The sequence below is a fragment of the Haliotis cracherodii genome, unplaced genomic scaffold, assembly GCF_022045235.1.
Source record: "Haliotis cracherodii isolate W230 unplaced genomic scaffold, xgHalCrac1.p SCAF_12, whole genome shotgun sequence".
NCBI classification, from domain to species: domain Eukaryota; kingdom Metazoa; phylum Mollusca; class Gastropoda; order Lepetellida; family Haliotidae; genus Haliotis; species Haliotis cracherodii.
In genome coordinates, this window is record NW_027266267.1 from 27,489,994 (window position 1) to 27,508,891 (window position 18,898).

Genomic DNA, 18,898 nt, shown 5'->3' on the forward strand with positions numbered 1-18,898 from the left:
ATCAAAACATATTTTCAGTGTTAGTTTCACATTAAATTAGGGATAGTTTTCCTTTTATAATACATTCTTAGATTCAAACATGATTTGAGAACAATTTCACCGAGCACTTTTGAGTTTATAGCATAAATATGAAGACCGCCATTATTGTGTATTGATGATAGATTTGTTGTTGTTTAATTATTTACAGCTGTTCACAGCTTTTACAATTTTATGTTGTATTCTTATATAAGTTATTTTTTCCACCTTTGATTATGTGTATGGACATAAAATATTGGTCAGTGCATCGGCACCATGTAGTAGATCAAACTTCAAATATTATGTTTAGTTTAAACATATTTTATTCAATATTTATATTTCACCTGAACATCAATAATGTCAATAATGAGTTAAAATTTAACTTCGCATCGGCATTATTTCAGCCATATTGCGGCGAGACCACGTTAATATGTTTACAATTGAGTCATTTATGCAAAGTTATATTTAAAAATACTTAATGAAACATATTTGAGCATAACAGTATATCATGTATACATTTTTAAAACAGTGGCAAAAGGCCACCAGTAACCATAGCTAGACCACCTTGCTGGGGATCATGGGGGCTTACAATACCTCAGCTTCCTGCATGATACCCCAGCAGGATTTACGTCATCACTTTAGCTACTGGTGTGTTGTGCATAATGCTACTACAATATAAAAAATACTCAGCAGTGGGTTGGCTTAAAAGCTCTGGTTCCATAGTTTCATCGATTATGATAGGATAACGTTCGTGTTAACCTGGACAGAGCCTTCAATAAAGTCAGTTGATAACAGCATCACACCAAATATAAAAACAAGCATTTAATTATTCATATACATATTTAACATTTATTATACAGAGCAATTTCTTTCAAGTAATTTATGATCAGATGCCCGCTGGCACGGGAAAAGAGATCTTTCATATTATTCGCTTTGATGATGTGAATCCCTTGCGATTGCAAAGTCCACACAGTCAAGCAATATATGCTTGATGGTGAACATGTTACCACAAGGGATACACTCAGAAGGTTCGACCTCATCTGTCTTAAGCAGATATTCGTGGGTAAACCGACTGTGGCCAATACGACATCGTCGTAAAACGACCTCGTCATATCTCGACTGACAAACGAGGTAGTTATGACCGATTGTTCGTTTTAATTCGTGAAGTTTATTGCTTCCCACCTAGGTGTCCAACCTCTTTTGCACGAGAGAGTGAGTATTGTTTTACGCCGCTTTTAGCAATATTCCAGCAGTATCTCGGCGGGGAACACCAGGAATGGGCTTCACACATTGTACCCATGTCGGGAATCGAACCCGGGTCTTCGGCGTGACGAGCTCTTAGGCATGATATACCGAGTATAACGCTTGATCTTGATCAGTAGTTGAGATAACGGTTTGTCAAGAGCTGCTTTAGCTGCAGCATCGGCTTTTGAGTTCCCTGTTATGCCTACATGACTTGGTAACCATCAAGAGACGATGTCACATTGGCCAGTAGAAAGATCATTGAAAGGTTCTAAAATGTCAAGGATTATAGGATGATTTGAGGAGATACTTTTAAGTGTCTGAAGGCATGACAATGAATCAGTGAAGATGATGAAACTTTTTAGATTGGTTTTGTTGTTTAATATAGGTCAAAGCTATAGCTTTGGCCTCAGCAGTAAAATTGAACTAGTATTGGCATTCGTGAGGAGACAGTTCTGGGTCCAGTAACGGTGGCACCTGTGAGAATTATATTAAGTTCGCAATTGGTTGTACGCTTGTTGATAAACCAAAGGATTTGTTTCGGATTTTGTGAGTTGGATTAGAGTGAGGTCTAGCTCTGGCTTCACCATCCGCCAGGGAGGAGAAGCCAGAAGACGGTCAGGTGATGTTATATATAGATCAATTTTAGCTGCGGCGATGTGTGGTTGAATTCTGATTCCAAGTGGAGGAATCAGGTTTCATAGATTTTGAAACAGCTTATCATACTGAGGGTGGAATACACAATTGTATTCTGGATTTGAATCAACCACTAACATACATTCTTGTATCCTCCCCCTCACACACCACGTATACACATTCTCGTATCCTCTCCGCTCACACACCACTAACATACATTCTTGTATCCTCCACCTCACACACCACTTATACACATTCTCGTATCCTCCCCCTCACACACCACTAACATACATTCTTGTATCCTCCCCCTCACACACCACTAACATACATTCTTGTATCCTCCCCCTCACACACCACTAACATACATTCTTGTATCCTCCCCCTCACACACCACTAACATACATTCTTGTATCCTCCCCCTCACACACCACTAACATACATTCTTGTATCCTCCCCCTCACACACCACCAACATACATTCTTGTATCCTCCCCCTCACACACCACTAACATACATTCTTGTATCCTCCCCCTCACACACCACTAACATACATTCTTGTATCCTCCCCCTCACACACCACTTATACACATTCTCGTATCCTCTCCGCTCACACACCACTAACATACATTCTCGTATCCTCTCCGCTCACACACCACTAACAGGGGGCACGGGTGGCCCAGTCGTCTAAGGCGCCGCGATTCGCTGTGCAGAGTTGCGTCCCTTCGGCACGCCAGAAACCTATGATTGTGGGTTCGAATCCCGGTTCGCCCCAATTATGTTTCTAGGTTTGTCAGCACCATACCCGTGCTCGTGGGTTTCACCAAAGTGGTAAACGTCTGAGACCTGCATCACTTCGGGCTTTCCTCCCACATTAAGCTGACACGCCGCGATATAACTGGAATACTGTTAAAAGCGGCGTTAAACCCAACTCAGTCAGTCAGTCACACCACTAACATACATTCTTGTATCCTCCCCCTCACACACCACTTATACACATTCTTGTATCCTCCCCCTCACACACCACTAACATACATTCTTGTATCCTCCCCCTCACACACCACTTACATACATTCTTGTATCCTCCCCCTCACACACCACTAACATACATTCTTGTATCCTCCCCCTCACACACCACTAACATACATTCTTGTATCCTCCCCCTCACACACCACAAACATACATTCTTGTATCCTCCCCCTCACACACCACTAACATACATTCTTGTATCCTCCCCCTCACACACCACTTATACACATTCTTGTATCCTCCCCCTCACACACCACTAACATACATTCTTGTATCCTCCCCCTCACACACCACTAACATACATTCTTGTATCCTCCCCCTCACACACCACTAACATACATTCTTGTATCCCCCCCCTTACACACCACAAACAGACATTCTTGTATCCTCCCCCTCACACACCACTTATACACATTCTTGTATCCTCCCCCTCACACACCACTAACATACATTCTTGTATCCTCCCCCTCACACACCACTAACATACATTCTTGTATCCTCCCCCTCACACACCACTAACATACATTCTTGTATCCTCCCCCTCACACACCACTAACATACATTCTTGTATCCTCCCCCTCACACACCACAAACAGACATTCTTGTATCCTCCCCCTCACACACCACTAACATACATTCTTGTATCCTCCCCCTCACACACCACTTATACACATTCTTGTATCCTCCCCCTCACACACCACTAACATACATTCTTGTATCCTCCCCCTCACACACCACTAACATACATTCTTGTATCCTCCCCCTCACACACCACTAACATACATTCTTGTATCCTCCCCCTCACACACCACTAACATACATTCTTGTATCCTCCCCCTCACACACCACTTATACACATTCTCGTATCCTCTCCGCTCACACACCACTAACATACATTCTTGTATCCTCCCCCTCACACACCACTTATACACATTCTTGTATCCTCCCCCTCACACACCACTAACATACATTCTTGTATCCTCCCCCTCACACACCACTAACATACATTCTTGTATCCTCCCCCTCACACACCACTAACATACATTCTTGTATCCTCCCCCTCACACACCACTTACATACATTCTTGTATCCTCCCCCTCACACACCACTAACATACATTCTTGTATCCTCCCCCTCACACACCACTAACATACATTCTTGTATCCTCCCCCTCACACACCACAAACATACATTCTTGTATCCTCCCCCTCACACACCACTAACATACATTCTTGTATCCTCCCCCTCACACACCACTTATACACATTCTTGTATCCTCCCCCTCACACACCACTAACATACATTCTTGTATCCTCCCCCTCACACACCACTAACATACATTCTTGTATCCTCCCCCTCACACACCACTAACATACATTCTTGTATCCCCCCCCTTACACACCACAAACAGACATTCTTGTATCCTCCCCCTCACACACCACTTATACACATTCTTGTATCCTCCCCCTCACACACCACTAACATACATTCTTGTATCCTCCCCCTCACACACCACTAACATACATTCTTGTATCCTCCCCCTCACACACCACTAACATACATTCTTGTATCCTCCCCCTCACACACCACTAACATACATTCTTGTATCCTCCCCCTCACACACCACAAACAGACATTCTTGTATCCTCCCCCTCACACACCACTAACATACATTCTTGTATCCTCCCCCTCACACACCACTTATACACATTCTTGTATCCTCCCCCTCACACACCACTAACATACATTCTTGTATCCTCCCCCTCACACACCACTAACATACATTCTTGTATCCTCCCCCTCACACACCACTAACATACATTCTTGTATCCTCCCCCTCACACACCACTAACATACATTCTTGTATCCTCCCCCTCACACACCACTTATACACATTCTCGTATCCTCTCCGCTCACACACCACTAACATACATTCTTGTATCCTCCCCCTCACACACCACTAACATACATTCTTGTATCCTCCCCCTCACACACCACTAACATACATTCTTGTATCCTCCCCCTCACACACCACTAACATACATTCTTGTATCCTCCCCCTCACACACCACTAACATACATTCTTGTATCCTCCCCCTCACACACCACTAACATACATTCTTGTATCCTCCCCCTCACACACCACTAACATACATTCTTGTATCCTCCCCCTCACACACCACTAACATACATTCTTGTATCCTCCCCCTCACACACCACTTATACACATTCTTGTATCCTCCCCCTCACACACCACTAACATACATTCTTGTATCCTCCCCCTCACACACCACTAACATACATTCTTGTATCCTCCCCCTCACACACCACAACATACATTCTTGTATCCTCCCCCTCACACACCACAAACAGACATTCTTGTATCCTCCCCCTCACACACCACTTATACACATTCTCGTATCCTCTCCGCTCGTACCCCACTAATAAACATTCTCCTATCCTCCCTTATAATCTGTATGTAATATAACCTACGTTTGCATTTATTAACAATAAAAATTACTCATAGCTAATTTGGTATTCTCCAAATAATTTACAGGATTTCGAATGTTTGATAAAAGCAAAATCATTGTATTAGCACACGCGTGGAACAATGAAATATGTGTAAACGCAAATGTCCGTAACATCACCTACACATGGAAAGCGCAGCGTCTGGAACATCTACTTGCTTTTTGTGTCAAGCCCGGCAATCCGCCAGGGCAGGGCAGGGCAGGGCAGGGCAGGACAGGGCTTAGATAGATTAACTTGGCATATGAGATACAAACGTATTACAAATACAAACAACATGATGGCGGAAAGAGGGTTTGCATGAACATTTAACATACTAGTATTTCATGATACTATTTACAACATCTGCTAACTATTTTTCATGATTCCGAGTTTTATACATTGAAAGAGAGATTGAAAAACTAACATATTCGGTGTAGCTGAAAAAACATTTAGGTAGATATATCTTACTTTCTCAAATAAAATGTGGACACTCAAAACTGTAATAATATTCATCTCAAATATCGGATAGATGACCGAGAGTAGATTGTGCTTTGGTATGGGTAATTCATTCCATCTCCTGACTTTAATTGGTAAGTGGTGGCAGAAGTCCTAATAAAGAGAAAGTGTAAAGTCAAATGTAGAGGGAGTTTAGTGAGAAAGGTCCCACGTTTGTGTTAGTTTTTGAGTATCCGGTACGGAGCACCTTTTGAGGAATTCAAAATATCCGCCTCCCAATGTTGCCGATTCATGTCATGTACATATGTGGATTTCTAGATAAGACAGTTTTAAACCAGAGGTAAGAAATAAAGTTCTGCGTTCGTCATACATAAGATAATCGGATATTATTTAAAATTGTCTGTATACATAATAATCATTTAAATGTGTTAGAACTAACCTTTGTATCTTTGTAGAAAACAGACAACAGGGGACAATTTTGTGATTTTGCCTACAATTAACTTGTCCCAAGAAGAGGCGACTAACGGGATCGGGTGGTCAGACTCGCTGACGTGGTTGATGCATGTCATCGATCCCAACTGCGTGGATCGATGCTCATGATATTAATCACTGGATTTTCTGGTCCAGGCTCGATTATTTACAGGCCGTCATATAGCTGGAATATTGGTGAGTGCGGCGTTAAGCAACAAACCAACCAACCATCCATGCGCTGGGATTTCGGCAATTTTACGGAATTGAGTATGTGTTGCAGATGTGAAGCAATCGTCTTCCAAAAGACTTCTTGTTGACTCCCTTGTCTATATTGGAGCGCGGAGAAGGAAAGTCTTCACTGTCATAGCAGTCAGGGTATTTAACTGGGTAATCATCAGTAAAGAACAGTCAACTTCCTCTTCAGTTCCACTGTTAAAATCCCCAGCTAGTATCACCTGAGCATCATATTTCAGCTGATCTCACACGGATCATCATATATCACCTGAGCATCATCTAGCTGGTCAAGGCTGTCCTTGTTCTGGTCATGGTAATACACTGACTGTGGGAAAATATACACAAATCCTAGTATCATTCCTGTTTCTAAGCTGAAAAAGACTGTATGAAGCTTTAAATACACTGCGTCCTTATAATGAGTAATATTCTCTTGACACCACTATTCACAGAATTATGAACAAACACACAAATGTGAGCAAGTCTGAACAGTCATTGTTAGATTACAACCTTGAGATTTAGTTCAATGAAAGTGAATCAAGATAATAATGTTTTCAATTGATTGTCAGAGGAGACTTTTTTCATAAACTGACAGTTCCAAGAGAAAATCTGTAAGTGCTGCATCAGGTGTGATGTAGTAGGCTGTGAAGCTCTTGTAACGAACCTTTTCAACAATCAGACACCGGGACTTATACTTTAACTATCTTTGGATATATGTATTAGGTCCTGCATGGCCAAAGGAAAACTGTGTTGCTCGGCCACTGAGACATTATTTTCAGATAACTTCAAATGGTTTAAATAAATATGTCATTTTTCTCATTTTATATTAAGTGTTTCTGGCATCGTTCACCAACACAATATATTGTGACAAACCCTGAGATAATCACATTTTGACTTAAGTATCTTAGGAACACAATACAATTCACAAGCTTCAACTCATATTTATTACAGAGATAACCACGCTAGGAGCATTGTTATGATACTGGGATTGAGGGACATGATTTGGGTTACTAACCACGCTAGGAGCATTGTTATGATACTAGGATTGAGGGACATGATTCGGGTTACTAACCATGCTAGGAGCATTGTTATGATACTGGGATTGAGGGACATGATTTGGGTTACTAACCACGCTAGGAGCATTGTTATGATACTGGGATTGAGGGACATGATTTGGGTTACTAACCACGCTAGGAGCATTGTTATGATACTGGGATTGAGGGACATGATTTGGGTTACTAACCACGCTAGGAGCATTGTTATGATACTGGGATTGAGGGACATGATTTGGGTTACTAACCACGCTAGGAGCATTGTTATGATACTGGGATTGAGGGACATGATTTGGGTTACTAACCATGCTAGGTGCATTGTTATGATACTGGGATTGAGGGATGTTTCTTCTAACGTAAGTGTTTCCGCCATTTAAAAAAACGTGTTACCGGTGTGGTTGTGTGGATGAAAAGAGAATGTCTCAACTAAATTCAGCTGCAACATGGGTTACTTCCCTTTGTTTAGAGCATGTGAAGAACAATTCCTGAATTATGCACTGATAAGGTGCCTTACCCTATTAAACCATGAAGAGTAGCTTCCCTTGCAATATTAAACCACAAGCTCCTCACAGCGATAGTACGTTCACGGAGCTCTCTAACTATCGCTGCAACCAGTCAAAACTCCCCACTGTGAATATGTGGCCACAACCATGCTTGGAGTTGAACTCGCAACCGAATGACCGTTATGTTTACAAACAAGTGACGACTGTCGTGACGCCAAATACACTTATCGCTGCTAAATTACTTTCTTCGTTTGTCAATTTGAATTTCTGTTTCATTAAAACATTCTTGTTGTTGATATAGTAAGAATGTAAGGGAGAAGTTGGTTGATTTTCCGTTAGTCTGCAATCTCGAACCAATCTGATTATTAAAACAACAAAGTAAATTCATCTGGAAAATATGGTCAGTCGTAAACCTTTTCAAAATGAAATATGATGGCATCCCCAAAGACATAAACAAAAGTATCAAGGTTACTGCTTTTTTTGGATTAGAGGGCAAATTTCAAGATTCTTGTAATGGCCGCGCCCACACTGGTGGCAGCGATGTTACCGGGAGTGTAACGAAGGTATCACGCACTGGGAAGGAGCTTGATTAAACCAGGAAGAGTAGCTTCCCTTTGAACGTGGAACAAATGCAGGGGGAGAACGCCCATTGCAATGGAATAATATAAGATTACCAAAATAATGCACTTTATTAATTAATAATAAAATTAAATAATTGCAGCTTTTAGATACAATGCATGATAAATAGAAAGTAGACAGGTATGCCGACCAGTTTTTGAAATAATGTTTTTAAAACATTGCGAACTAATGAGAGAAATATGAGATATCTTTGTACAGTCCGCACACATGGCACTTTTGACTGAAGTGCGTTTTTGTCAAACGCCTCCATGACACACTGTACAATAGAATGCCAGCACCCATAAGGCCCCTTTTCTCCTGGTGGGTCACGAATGTCAACACCTTGAAGCAGTTGCAAATTGCAAATATTGCGTCCTCCATATGTTTCCATACAAAATGAGAATATATACACACTCAAAGAATTCTACATTGCCAGTCCGGATTACGGTGGGATACAAAATAAGAATAGCCTTCTGAATGAATGAGTTTATCAACATTGTGTTTTGCATGTTACATATAACTGACATTTCCATGTTGGTGTCAGTGGTGGAATTTCGTCAATCAAATGTCCCTCTGTGGTCGGTTTCAGGCTCCTGACATTGCAATGATTAATGAGATCCTTGAAAATCAAGTGGAGATTGAAACTGGTCAACGTCATTGGAGCCCAGTGTTTATACCTTGTAACCCACACATTTATTACTGAGAGTCAGAAATGGACAGATTTACGTAAAACTTATGTTGGATTTTCCTCATTACATATATGGGCAATGTGAGCGTTCTACACCTCGCCAGCAAATGTGGAATCTGTCTGCCTCAAAAGAGTAAACTTGATCGGCGGGAAATGTCGATTTTTTTTACTTTGTGAAAATTTACATGCATGTTGAAACACGCTGCAAATGACAAACTGGCGATAAAAGTATTACAGCGGAGCGTAAAACCCATTGTTAATTTAATTTATACAACCGTATACCTAATCAACGATTGCAATCAACAACATAATGAACACAATACATATGCGCATTTTTATCAGGAATTATTGGCAAGGAAGTGCGAGTTTGTTTCGATTCAATTGATGTCTGATATAACATTCACCTGTATTAAAATTACCTTTATGTGCTAAATCATTTTCCTCGTTGCTGTCTGATTGATTATGAATACGTTGCGTGACGTAGGACAGGTTTCTGATACATCTACTGCAGTCTGGCGATGAGTTTTCACCCGTATGGCACGACAATCACAAAGGTAGGTACGTGTGCTCAGCTGTATAGTCCTAATGATATACTTGGTATTGAATTGAAAATGCATCTTGCATAACCATAGCGATTACATCTCACCGAGGCGGATTATATAAGTTAAAATCATAGCGTTATTATTGAAAGATGGATGATTGTCCACAGAACAGAACAGAATCTTTATTCTAAAAAATCACGCATAGTGACACAGAGAACATACACAATTACAACATATATAACCACATACTATATACAAGTCAACACAAACACCATGACGTGAATGTTGCTCCCCAATCAATCGCTGGCTTACCTGGTTTAGGTTCGACACCTGTGCATGCCGTGTCATAGAGGTCCGCGATGTTACCGGTTTACCGGTATACCATGGTAGGAGGTGAGATGAGATGAAATGGGGTTTAACGTCGCGTCGAAGATTATTGCACTTATATAGCGACGTGCATGCACGTGTGTGTGTGTGTGTGTGTGTGTGTGGCTGCTTATACTAGACCGGACTGATGCCTATTTATGGTGCTAGCTCACTGAGATACAATGTCGCAGTTAAACATGAATACCCCACTCAGACACAGTAAACTGACTCCGAGCCGACAAGTCCTTGTTTTAGCCCCTTAATGCCGAGCGCCAGACAGGGTAACTACAAGTACCATCTTTTAACGTCTTTTTGTATGACGCGGCCGGGGATCTAACTCCGGACCTTCCGCTCTCCGGGCGGACGCTTTACCACTAGACCACGGAGGCGGTCTTACCACGATAGGAAATACCAATGAATACGTACCACAATACATTTGGAAAATACAGGTATATGGCGTTTTTCAAAATCATGAGTATCATCTTGTTGGACGATTTTACACTTATGTCAACCCAAATGGAAATTCAGAAATTAGCAACTTTTCCTGGGGTCGAAACAGTGAAACTATTTGTTTCTTGTATATGATGTGTCTGTTACGCATGCTTTGTGACAACATCCAACAAAATACGAAGTTGTCAAAAACACGCAGGAGGAGTCTTTTTGTTCATGTTCATAACAAATTACAAATGAAAGAACTCAGGCAATATATTGTAGTACGTATCGCAAAACATGAATTTTGGTTACAATACATTGCAATACGAAAGTCAGGCCAATAGCCATCACTGCTGTGTCATAAAGAGTAGCAATCTAACCCAACCAGTCTGTGGGGATTGTGGGGTAAGAGAGTCCCAGTGTTTGATGTCGTCAGAGGCGACACTAGGACAGTGAAATATCTGTATTGTGTGTCAATACAATGAGTAATGAAGGAGCCGTGTTCAAACAGGGTCATAGTTGGCGAGGGGACACTGGTGCTTCAGTCGTGTAAGGCGGTATGATCGTTGGTTCGACTCATAGATTATGTTTCCAAAGTTGTCAGCACAATACCCGTTCTCGTGGTTTTCGACACTGTGGTAAATGTACATCACTTCAGGTTTCGCTCACACGTTAAGTTGACACGCCGCGGTGTGACTGATAGGCTGTTCAAAGCAGTGTTAAACCCAATTCCCTTTCTGACAAATTAGTTTGTTCTAAGGTCAAAATTTTGTTTTCCAGTGATAATGGAGGACACGACACTATTGGCTAAGGTTGTTATAGTCATAATCGGACTTTTTCGAGGTGAGTATTAATTTCTGTACTGATTCATTTAATACCCAAAACCGAAATAAGTGATTGCATTAAGAGAAACGAGCTTACGAATAATGTAGCACTGTCAAACATCCATACATAGTGAACACAATCTGTGAAGATCCGGGGTAGAATAGATCTTCAGCAACCCATTCTTGCCGTAAAAGGCGACTATGCTTGTCGTAAGAAGCGATTAACGGGATCGGGTGGTCAGGCTTGGTTGATGCATGTCATCGATCCCAATTGCGTGGATCGATGCTCATGATATCAATCACTGGATTGTCTGGTCTAGATTCGATTATTTACATACCGCCGCCATATAGCTGGAATATTGCTGAGTGTGGCGTTACACATCAAACCAACCAACCATAGTGAACACAATCTGTGAAACGTGAGACAGGTTTTATGCATTGTACACACCGGATCTGTGTATAAACAGGCGTTTACATATCGAAACTTCCTTCCATATTTTTTATAACAGGTACGACTTCATTTCAGGTACAAACCTCGTGTACATCGTGGCCGGCCTTGAGTGCGGTGTTCTCGTCATCACCATCATTGTCATCGTCCTGTACTACAGAAGGAAATGTGAGAGCGTGGGTGAATGTGCCCTGCTTTTAACAAAAATCCAGTTATCTTTAAGCGTCGGAGACCAGAATGATTTCATTCATTGTACCTTTGTAGGGAAACGATCCCTGATCTTCTATGTGACGAGCGAACGCTTCAACCAATAGGCTACCTATCACCGATACAAACTAGCAGTAGCATGTCATGAGTGAGTGAGTATGGTTTTACGTCGCTTTTAGCAATATTCCTGAAATATTACAGCGGTGGACACCAGAAATAGACTTCACACAATGTACCCATGTGAGGAATGGAACCCGGGTTTCTGGTGTGACGACGCCGTGATATAACTGGAATACTGTTAAAGGCGGCGTTAAACCCAACTCACTCACTTTGGCGTGACGAGCGAAAGATTTAACCACTAGGCTAGACCACTGCAGCTAAGTAACATGTAACAGAAGGCAGTGAAACGTAAAAGTGAAATGTGTAATACCATATTAAATAAAAAGAGTTTTCAGGTATGGCGATTATATCGAAGTATGTGAGAGTGGTTATCGTTTAACATTCCTGTAACTCAATTGGGAAAGACAATTTACAACATACCCATATTGAGAATGGAACCAGGTCCTCATCGTGAGGAACGAACGAACAAACGCTTAAACCTCTATGCTACCCTGCTTTCCTGGACATGAAATCTTAACCTAGTTATATGATTATTTCGTTAATTGAACTGAACATACGTGTCAGGGGTAAATACCTGGGTACTTGCCATCATGAAACTCTAAGAATGAGTAATTATTGAATTTCACTGGCATTTAGTTCATGTTCTGTTTCAATGATACAAATATAAACATTAGAGTTCTGAACCCTATCACACTACAATACATTAATGACGATGTCATTACATAAATAAGTATTATGATTGAAATGTTGATGTAATTATTTAAACATTCGTGCGTAAGAAGTGAACCACTGGTCAGTTTCACATTTGGCTGAAAGCGTGTCAAAGTACCCCGAAGGCGGTTGATCAACATTTCAATCACTGGATTGTCTGATATTCGGATAGTTCAGGCGCCGTCATATCGCTGCAACATTGCTGAGTGCAACAACACACCCTTTTGTTACAATGAGCCAATACTAAACTGTACCATATATTCCTTTACAGGCATGTCACTATTGGCTAACGGGGGTTCTCTCCGCAACCAAGAATCCCTATCAGGAAATGTGCACACCGAGACGGAAACTTCCAACCTACCCGTGCAACGGACCGGCAGGAAAATATCCGACCTCTACACTACAGTATTACCGCGTGCCATGAGGACGAAGGGTGGAATCCAGACGAATGCAAACAGAGGGTCCTCTCTGCCCACCGACGCCACTGGGTACATCGACATGACGTCAAACAACGTCACCACCTCCGTTGACGCCACCACTCACCACCTCTATTCTGACGTCGTTAGAGAGACACCGGCGGTTAAGAACGATGGGCGCATACTTCCTCCTGTGTATGAGAACATAGCTGCGGAAAAGCGCCAATGAGGCGTTTGGGGAGAAGGACCAAATGGTGGGCTTACGGGCAAATGGGAAGCAGCGAGTGGTGATGATTGTGAGTGTGTCTCTCGCGGCACACCGATTACCTCTTAACAATACTCGATTTCAATATTTTGCCCCAAGCTGCTATTATATTTTACTTCCACGGCGGCCTTTATACATTTTGATATGATATAACGTTAATATTCTTCTTGTAAGATATCATTGTGTCCTCACATTTTATTATTATTTTAAGTCCCACTTATTACTTTTTATGACACATTTTATGTATTATATTTACACATGTGCATCTGGTGATACTAAAGTACATAATTTGTCTGAATGTTTGTCACAGTTTTATGGATGGTGTATCAGATATAGAGAGGTAACAATATTAGGAACGTGAATCAAATTCTCTTCTACACGACTGATATAAAATGACCAAAATGAGTCACGTGTTTAACCAGAGTGCCTACAATGTAAACTGCTATCTGATCTGATGAATAAAAGATATTGCTAACTGATATGGATATCATGGTCATGATAAGATAGTTATATATTCTGAAACGCACTGAAAACGCACCAGAGGTAAAAAGTGAAATTGACGCTAAACCAAATTGCATATGGTGTTGGCTGGGTACTACAATTATGCTCAGATAACTAAGTTCCACATTAGTACTGCCAAGTGGCATGTGAAAGTATATACTTTTAATGTTGGGGAAATGGAAGGGGTCCAAAGACAAAGTCAGTACCGGGTATGATCATCCCTGGTTGCGATGCATGCCACACAACGCCATCTCATGGACACTATCAGTTTCTGGGTAACAGCTTGTGCTATCCTACGCCACACACATTGCGAGGTCTCTTATTTTGGCGATTTGACGTCGACATGCAATGCGCTATCCCAGGTAGTCCGAGAAGTGCTCGATGGACGATATACCGGGAGATAATGCAGGTCATGACATGACATGACAGGTAGGTTATTCTGTGCGAGGAAGTCCATAGAAGCACGTGTTGTACGTGATCTGGTGTTGTCCTGTTGGAAAGTATGCAGCTCTTGGTGTTGACAGAAACATGTGTGTGAGTAGGGTATTGTTGCTATTGCTATTAGTTTTCTTTAGTACTGATAACATTTTAAATTTCTGTTTTTGCTTTGATGATATATCTATTTTCGTATTAATACGATTTGAGAGGGTTTTTTAGAACTTATTATCGGCTGCTCTGTTTATACACGTTCGAGTAGTTGACCATCTCATGTAGTGGCCATATCATGCCTCAGACTAAGTCCCAAAAAGCACCACGACAAGGTATGCACATGTTGCAATCAGACGGAATCCACCGCGCACTTGTTACTGGAATGTTAAGACCATGGCCCAGCTGGGCCTCAGTGAAAACACAGATTGCATATATATATATACTCACACGCAAAAGAAACGCAAGTCGGGTATGCAGTACATGTGTTATTTAGTTTCAACAATAAATACAAGAAATACTGATAGGAACAGATTGACAAAAAATTGACTGAAGACAGTTTCATGGATTAAAAGGCAGATGGCATAATTGTTTTTTTTTTCAAATGTTAAGGGCTTACAGAGTTTCGGGTCAATACCCAAAATGTCAGTCAATACCTGGTGTGACCACCAATAGCATTGATCACTGCCACACATCTCCTGTACATTGAGTGGATCAGACGATTTGTGAAGGCCTTAGGGATCCTCCTGCACAAACCCAGAGCAGCTGTGCGTAGTTCATCGGCAGTTGTAGGGACTGGGCGCACATTGTGCAGACGCCTTTGAACCTCATCCCACAAGTGTTCGATGGGGTTCAGATCAGGGCTGAGGGCTGGCCACGGTAGAACGCGGATGTTGTGTTGTTGGAGAAAGAAAATGGAAGCTCTGGCAACATGGGGACGAGCGTTGTCCTGCTGGAAAATGTGTTGTTGATGTTGTACAAAAACTGGAACAACGTGGGGTCTGATCACTTGGTCGATATACCGCTGAGCAGTGACGCCGTGTCCCCGACCTTGACCAACATTCAGAAAGCACATGGGTCAAAGTCTCGCATTAAGTCCAATCCCTGTCCTTATCATGACGCTAGATCCACCCCAGGGATCCTTTCCACAACGTTTCTGTCAGCGAAACGATCACCTCGGCGCCGCCAAATTCTGACTCTTCCGTCTGCATGGGAGATGTCGTGGTTGGAGAACAGGACGACACACTGGTCGGCGACATCTGAGGTTGTTGGAACGGAGACGTCGGATCACAGTGTCCCGGGTAATGTGTCGATTATGTGTTCCTATGGTCTGTCGAGCATTTTCACTTAGGAACGGATGTCGCTGGTGTTGCCGATCTTGTCGAGGTGTGGTGACCCTAGGACGACCGTTCCGAGGAAGGTCATCTGTGGTCTGTGTAGTATTGTGTCAATGCAGGAGACGGTAAATTGTGGTTATGTTAACGTTAAAATGACGGGCAACATCTTGGACAGACTCTCCAGCTTCCAAACGTCCGATAGCCTGGTTTCTCTGAATTTGAATTAGGCGTGGCATTGTTGACCAAGCAGTGGTAGGTCCACAGTTTTATACCCACTACAGTTCGTGACATTTTCGATTTCGCGAGAAATGGGTGCATGATACCCACATATTCATTGAAATGGTGCGTTTTGGCGATTCTTTTTTATGTTGCGTATTTACTCGGGGCTTCCAAAATGCAACCAAAAATATTGATAACACCATCAGGCTTCACTACATGCTACAACTCGTATCAATTTATGGTTCTGTGTTTGTTACCTATTTGCTTAAAACCACTTGCGTTTCTTTTGCGTGTGACTATATATATAGTCTCTCTAATCGTAGTTTCCTTCAGTTATTTTAGCACTGTATACAGTGTTGACAGTCGAGATGTGCGCGCAGAACACTCATACGGCTTACATGCAATTTTGCGGACTGGAAATTTACACAAACACAAGCATCTAAATATAGTACTATCCTGACGACTGATGGAAGATGGAATAGGTCTTCAGCACCCAATGCTTACCATAAAAGGCGACTATGCTTGTCGTAAGAGGCGACTAACGGGTTCGGGTGGTCAGTCTCACTGACTTGGTTGATGGATGTCATCGATCCCAATTCCGTGGATCGATGCTCATGATGTCAATCAGTGGATTGTCTGGCCCAGACTCGATTATTTACAGACCGCCGTCATATAGCTGGAATATTGCTGAATACGGCGTTAAACAACAAACAAACAAAAGATGTAGATAGTAACACTGCCATTATTTGACAACGACTGCGCATAAGACACGTGCCAACTGTGATGTTTATTCAACATCAACTGTTTGTATATTCCTATATGTACTTGTTTGTGAGCCACTCAGCTAGTCTCCGTGCAATGGTATGTCGCCAAGGGAAACAGAGTTATGCTTGGACAAGTGCGTGAAAAGGATCGGTCGTCTCCGACACTACTCAAGTAGACATCCGAGATTAATCACATAGAGTTACGTCCCTTTTGTAGATGTTTTCTACCCGTTCACCAGATCACGGTTAATCCATTTTTCTTTAGCATCAAGTCTATAAACTATGAAAGCACCAACACTGTGGTTTCAGACTTGTTAAATAAGTGCTGATAAGTATCTGCTTGGTAATGTTATATGTTAACGATTCTCAATAGACACACCAAGGTCACACAGCTATGTGAAAAACGATGCCATCTTATTTAAAAAGATAGTCCGTGTAATTCATTCATGTTTACCCCTTTGAAAAAATCCAAATGAGAATCTTATGCATGTGTGAGACAATTGTTCATTACTGCTTATTGATGTCAAGAGGCTACGTCACAAGCAAAGAACAATATGTTATACGTTGAATTCTTTGGGAATTAGATCACCAAGAAGATGTGATGAATGTGAAACAAATAGAAGTTATTATTAAATGCAATTCTAGAAATTCGATCGAGAGAATTATAATGAAGATTTAAGAAGACTATGATTTAATGAGGGTAGAAAACTCAAAGTTATGCAGGTCTTTAAGCGTGTTACAACCGCGCAAACGACACGAGAACACCTAACGACACGACAACAGCAAACGACACGAGAACACCTAACGACACGCGTACGAGAACAGCAAACGACACGAGAACACCTAACGACACGACAACAGCAAACGACACGAGAACACCTAACGACACGAGAACAGCAAACGACACGAGAACATCAAACGACACGAGAACAACAAACGACACGAGAACAGCAAACGACACGAGAACAGCAAACGACTCGAGAACACCTAACGACACGAGAACAGCACACGACACGAGAATAGCAAACGACACGAGAACAACAAACTACCCGAGAACATCAAACAACATGAGAACATCAAACATTTAACTGGCAGCTTAATACACGAAAGACGCGTGATAACATTGTATATATTGCATACCTACTGTAACAACGACGGATGGGTGCTTGTGCCTGGGTGAGTCGTTATTGAGCAACCCTAAAGTGCAATATTTCAGCTGTCAGGGTGGGTAATAAACAACAAGAGGTCAGCATTGATACACATAACGTTGATCGAACCGTGTTTATATGCAAGCTGTTACTTTCAAAGGCAATTTGCCATATTTCAGCTTAACAGCTGAAGGCTACTATTCTAGTTCACACTGGCCGCAAGATAAGTGACAAAACATTTTGATCATTCGGAGAGGGAACTCTAACCAGCGTTCATGCATATCTATCACTATGGCAACAAAATCTACCAGGACGAGAATAATTCATTAGTTTTATAAACACCCAACTTTGAATACATTAAACAAGATTCCTCAGTATTCAGTTGGTCACCAGCAATAACAATGTCACAGTTTTTATTTCCTTGCGTAATCAGTTACACTGTGACATGGTCATCCAATCATACTGAACTTTATAGCGGTGTTCATGTGTTCATCGTCCTTATGCATACCGAGGTCCAGGTATTCATCAAGACCTGACTTGTATTTCATGAGGAACATTGCGAGACTCCCTATTTCAACAAACTATTCACAAGTGAAGTGAGCTTATGTTTGTGACAGTCCATGTGATACCTTGTGTTTCACTTTTCCATTTGGCGGTGAGTATGACATGAACGTTGGGAATTGGAACACACTTTCCTTCCTAGTGATTTATGCTTCAGATGTTACAG

The 18,898-nt window shown here is 41.7% G+C and overlaps 1 protein-coding gene across 1 annotated transcript; it reads left to right on the forward strand.

Moving 5' to 3' along the window:
* Window positions 1–9,969: 9,969 nt before the first annotated feature.
* LOC139457748 (uncharacterized) lies at window positions 9,970–14,214 on the forward strand. The gene is made up of 4 exons (XM_071239098.1): window positions 9,970–9,999; window positions 11,566–11,628; window positions 12,136–12,225; window positions 13,367–14,214. Exons 2-4 carry the CDS (start codon window positions 11,571–11,573, stop codon window positions 13,738–13,740), a joined length of 522 nt encoding a protein of 173 aa, XP_071095199.1. The 5' UTR covers window positions 9,970–9,999; window positions 11,566–11,570; the 3' UTR covers window positions 13,741–14,214.
* The last annotated feature ends 4,684 nt before the right edge of the window (window positions 14,215–18,898 follow it).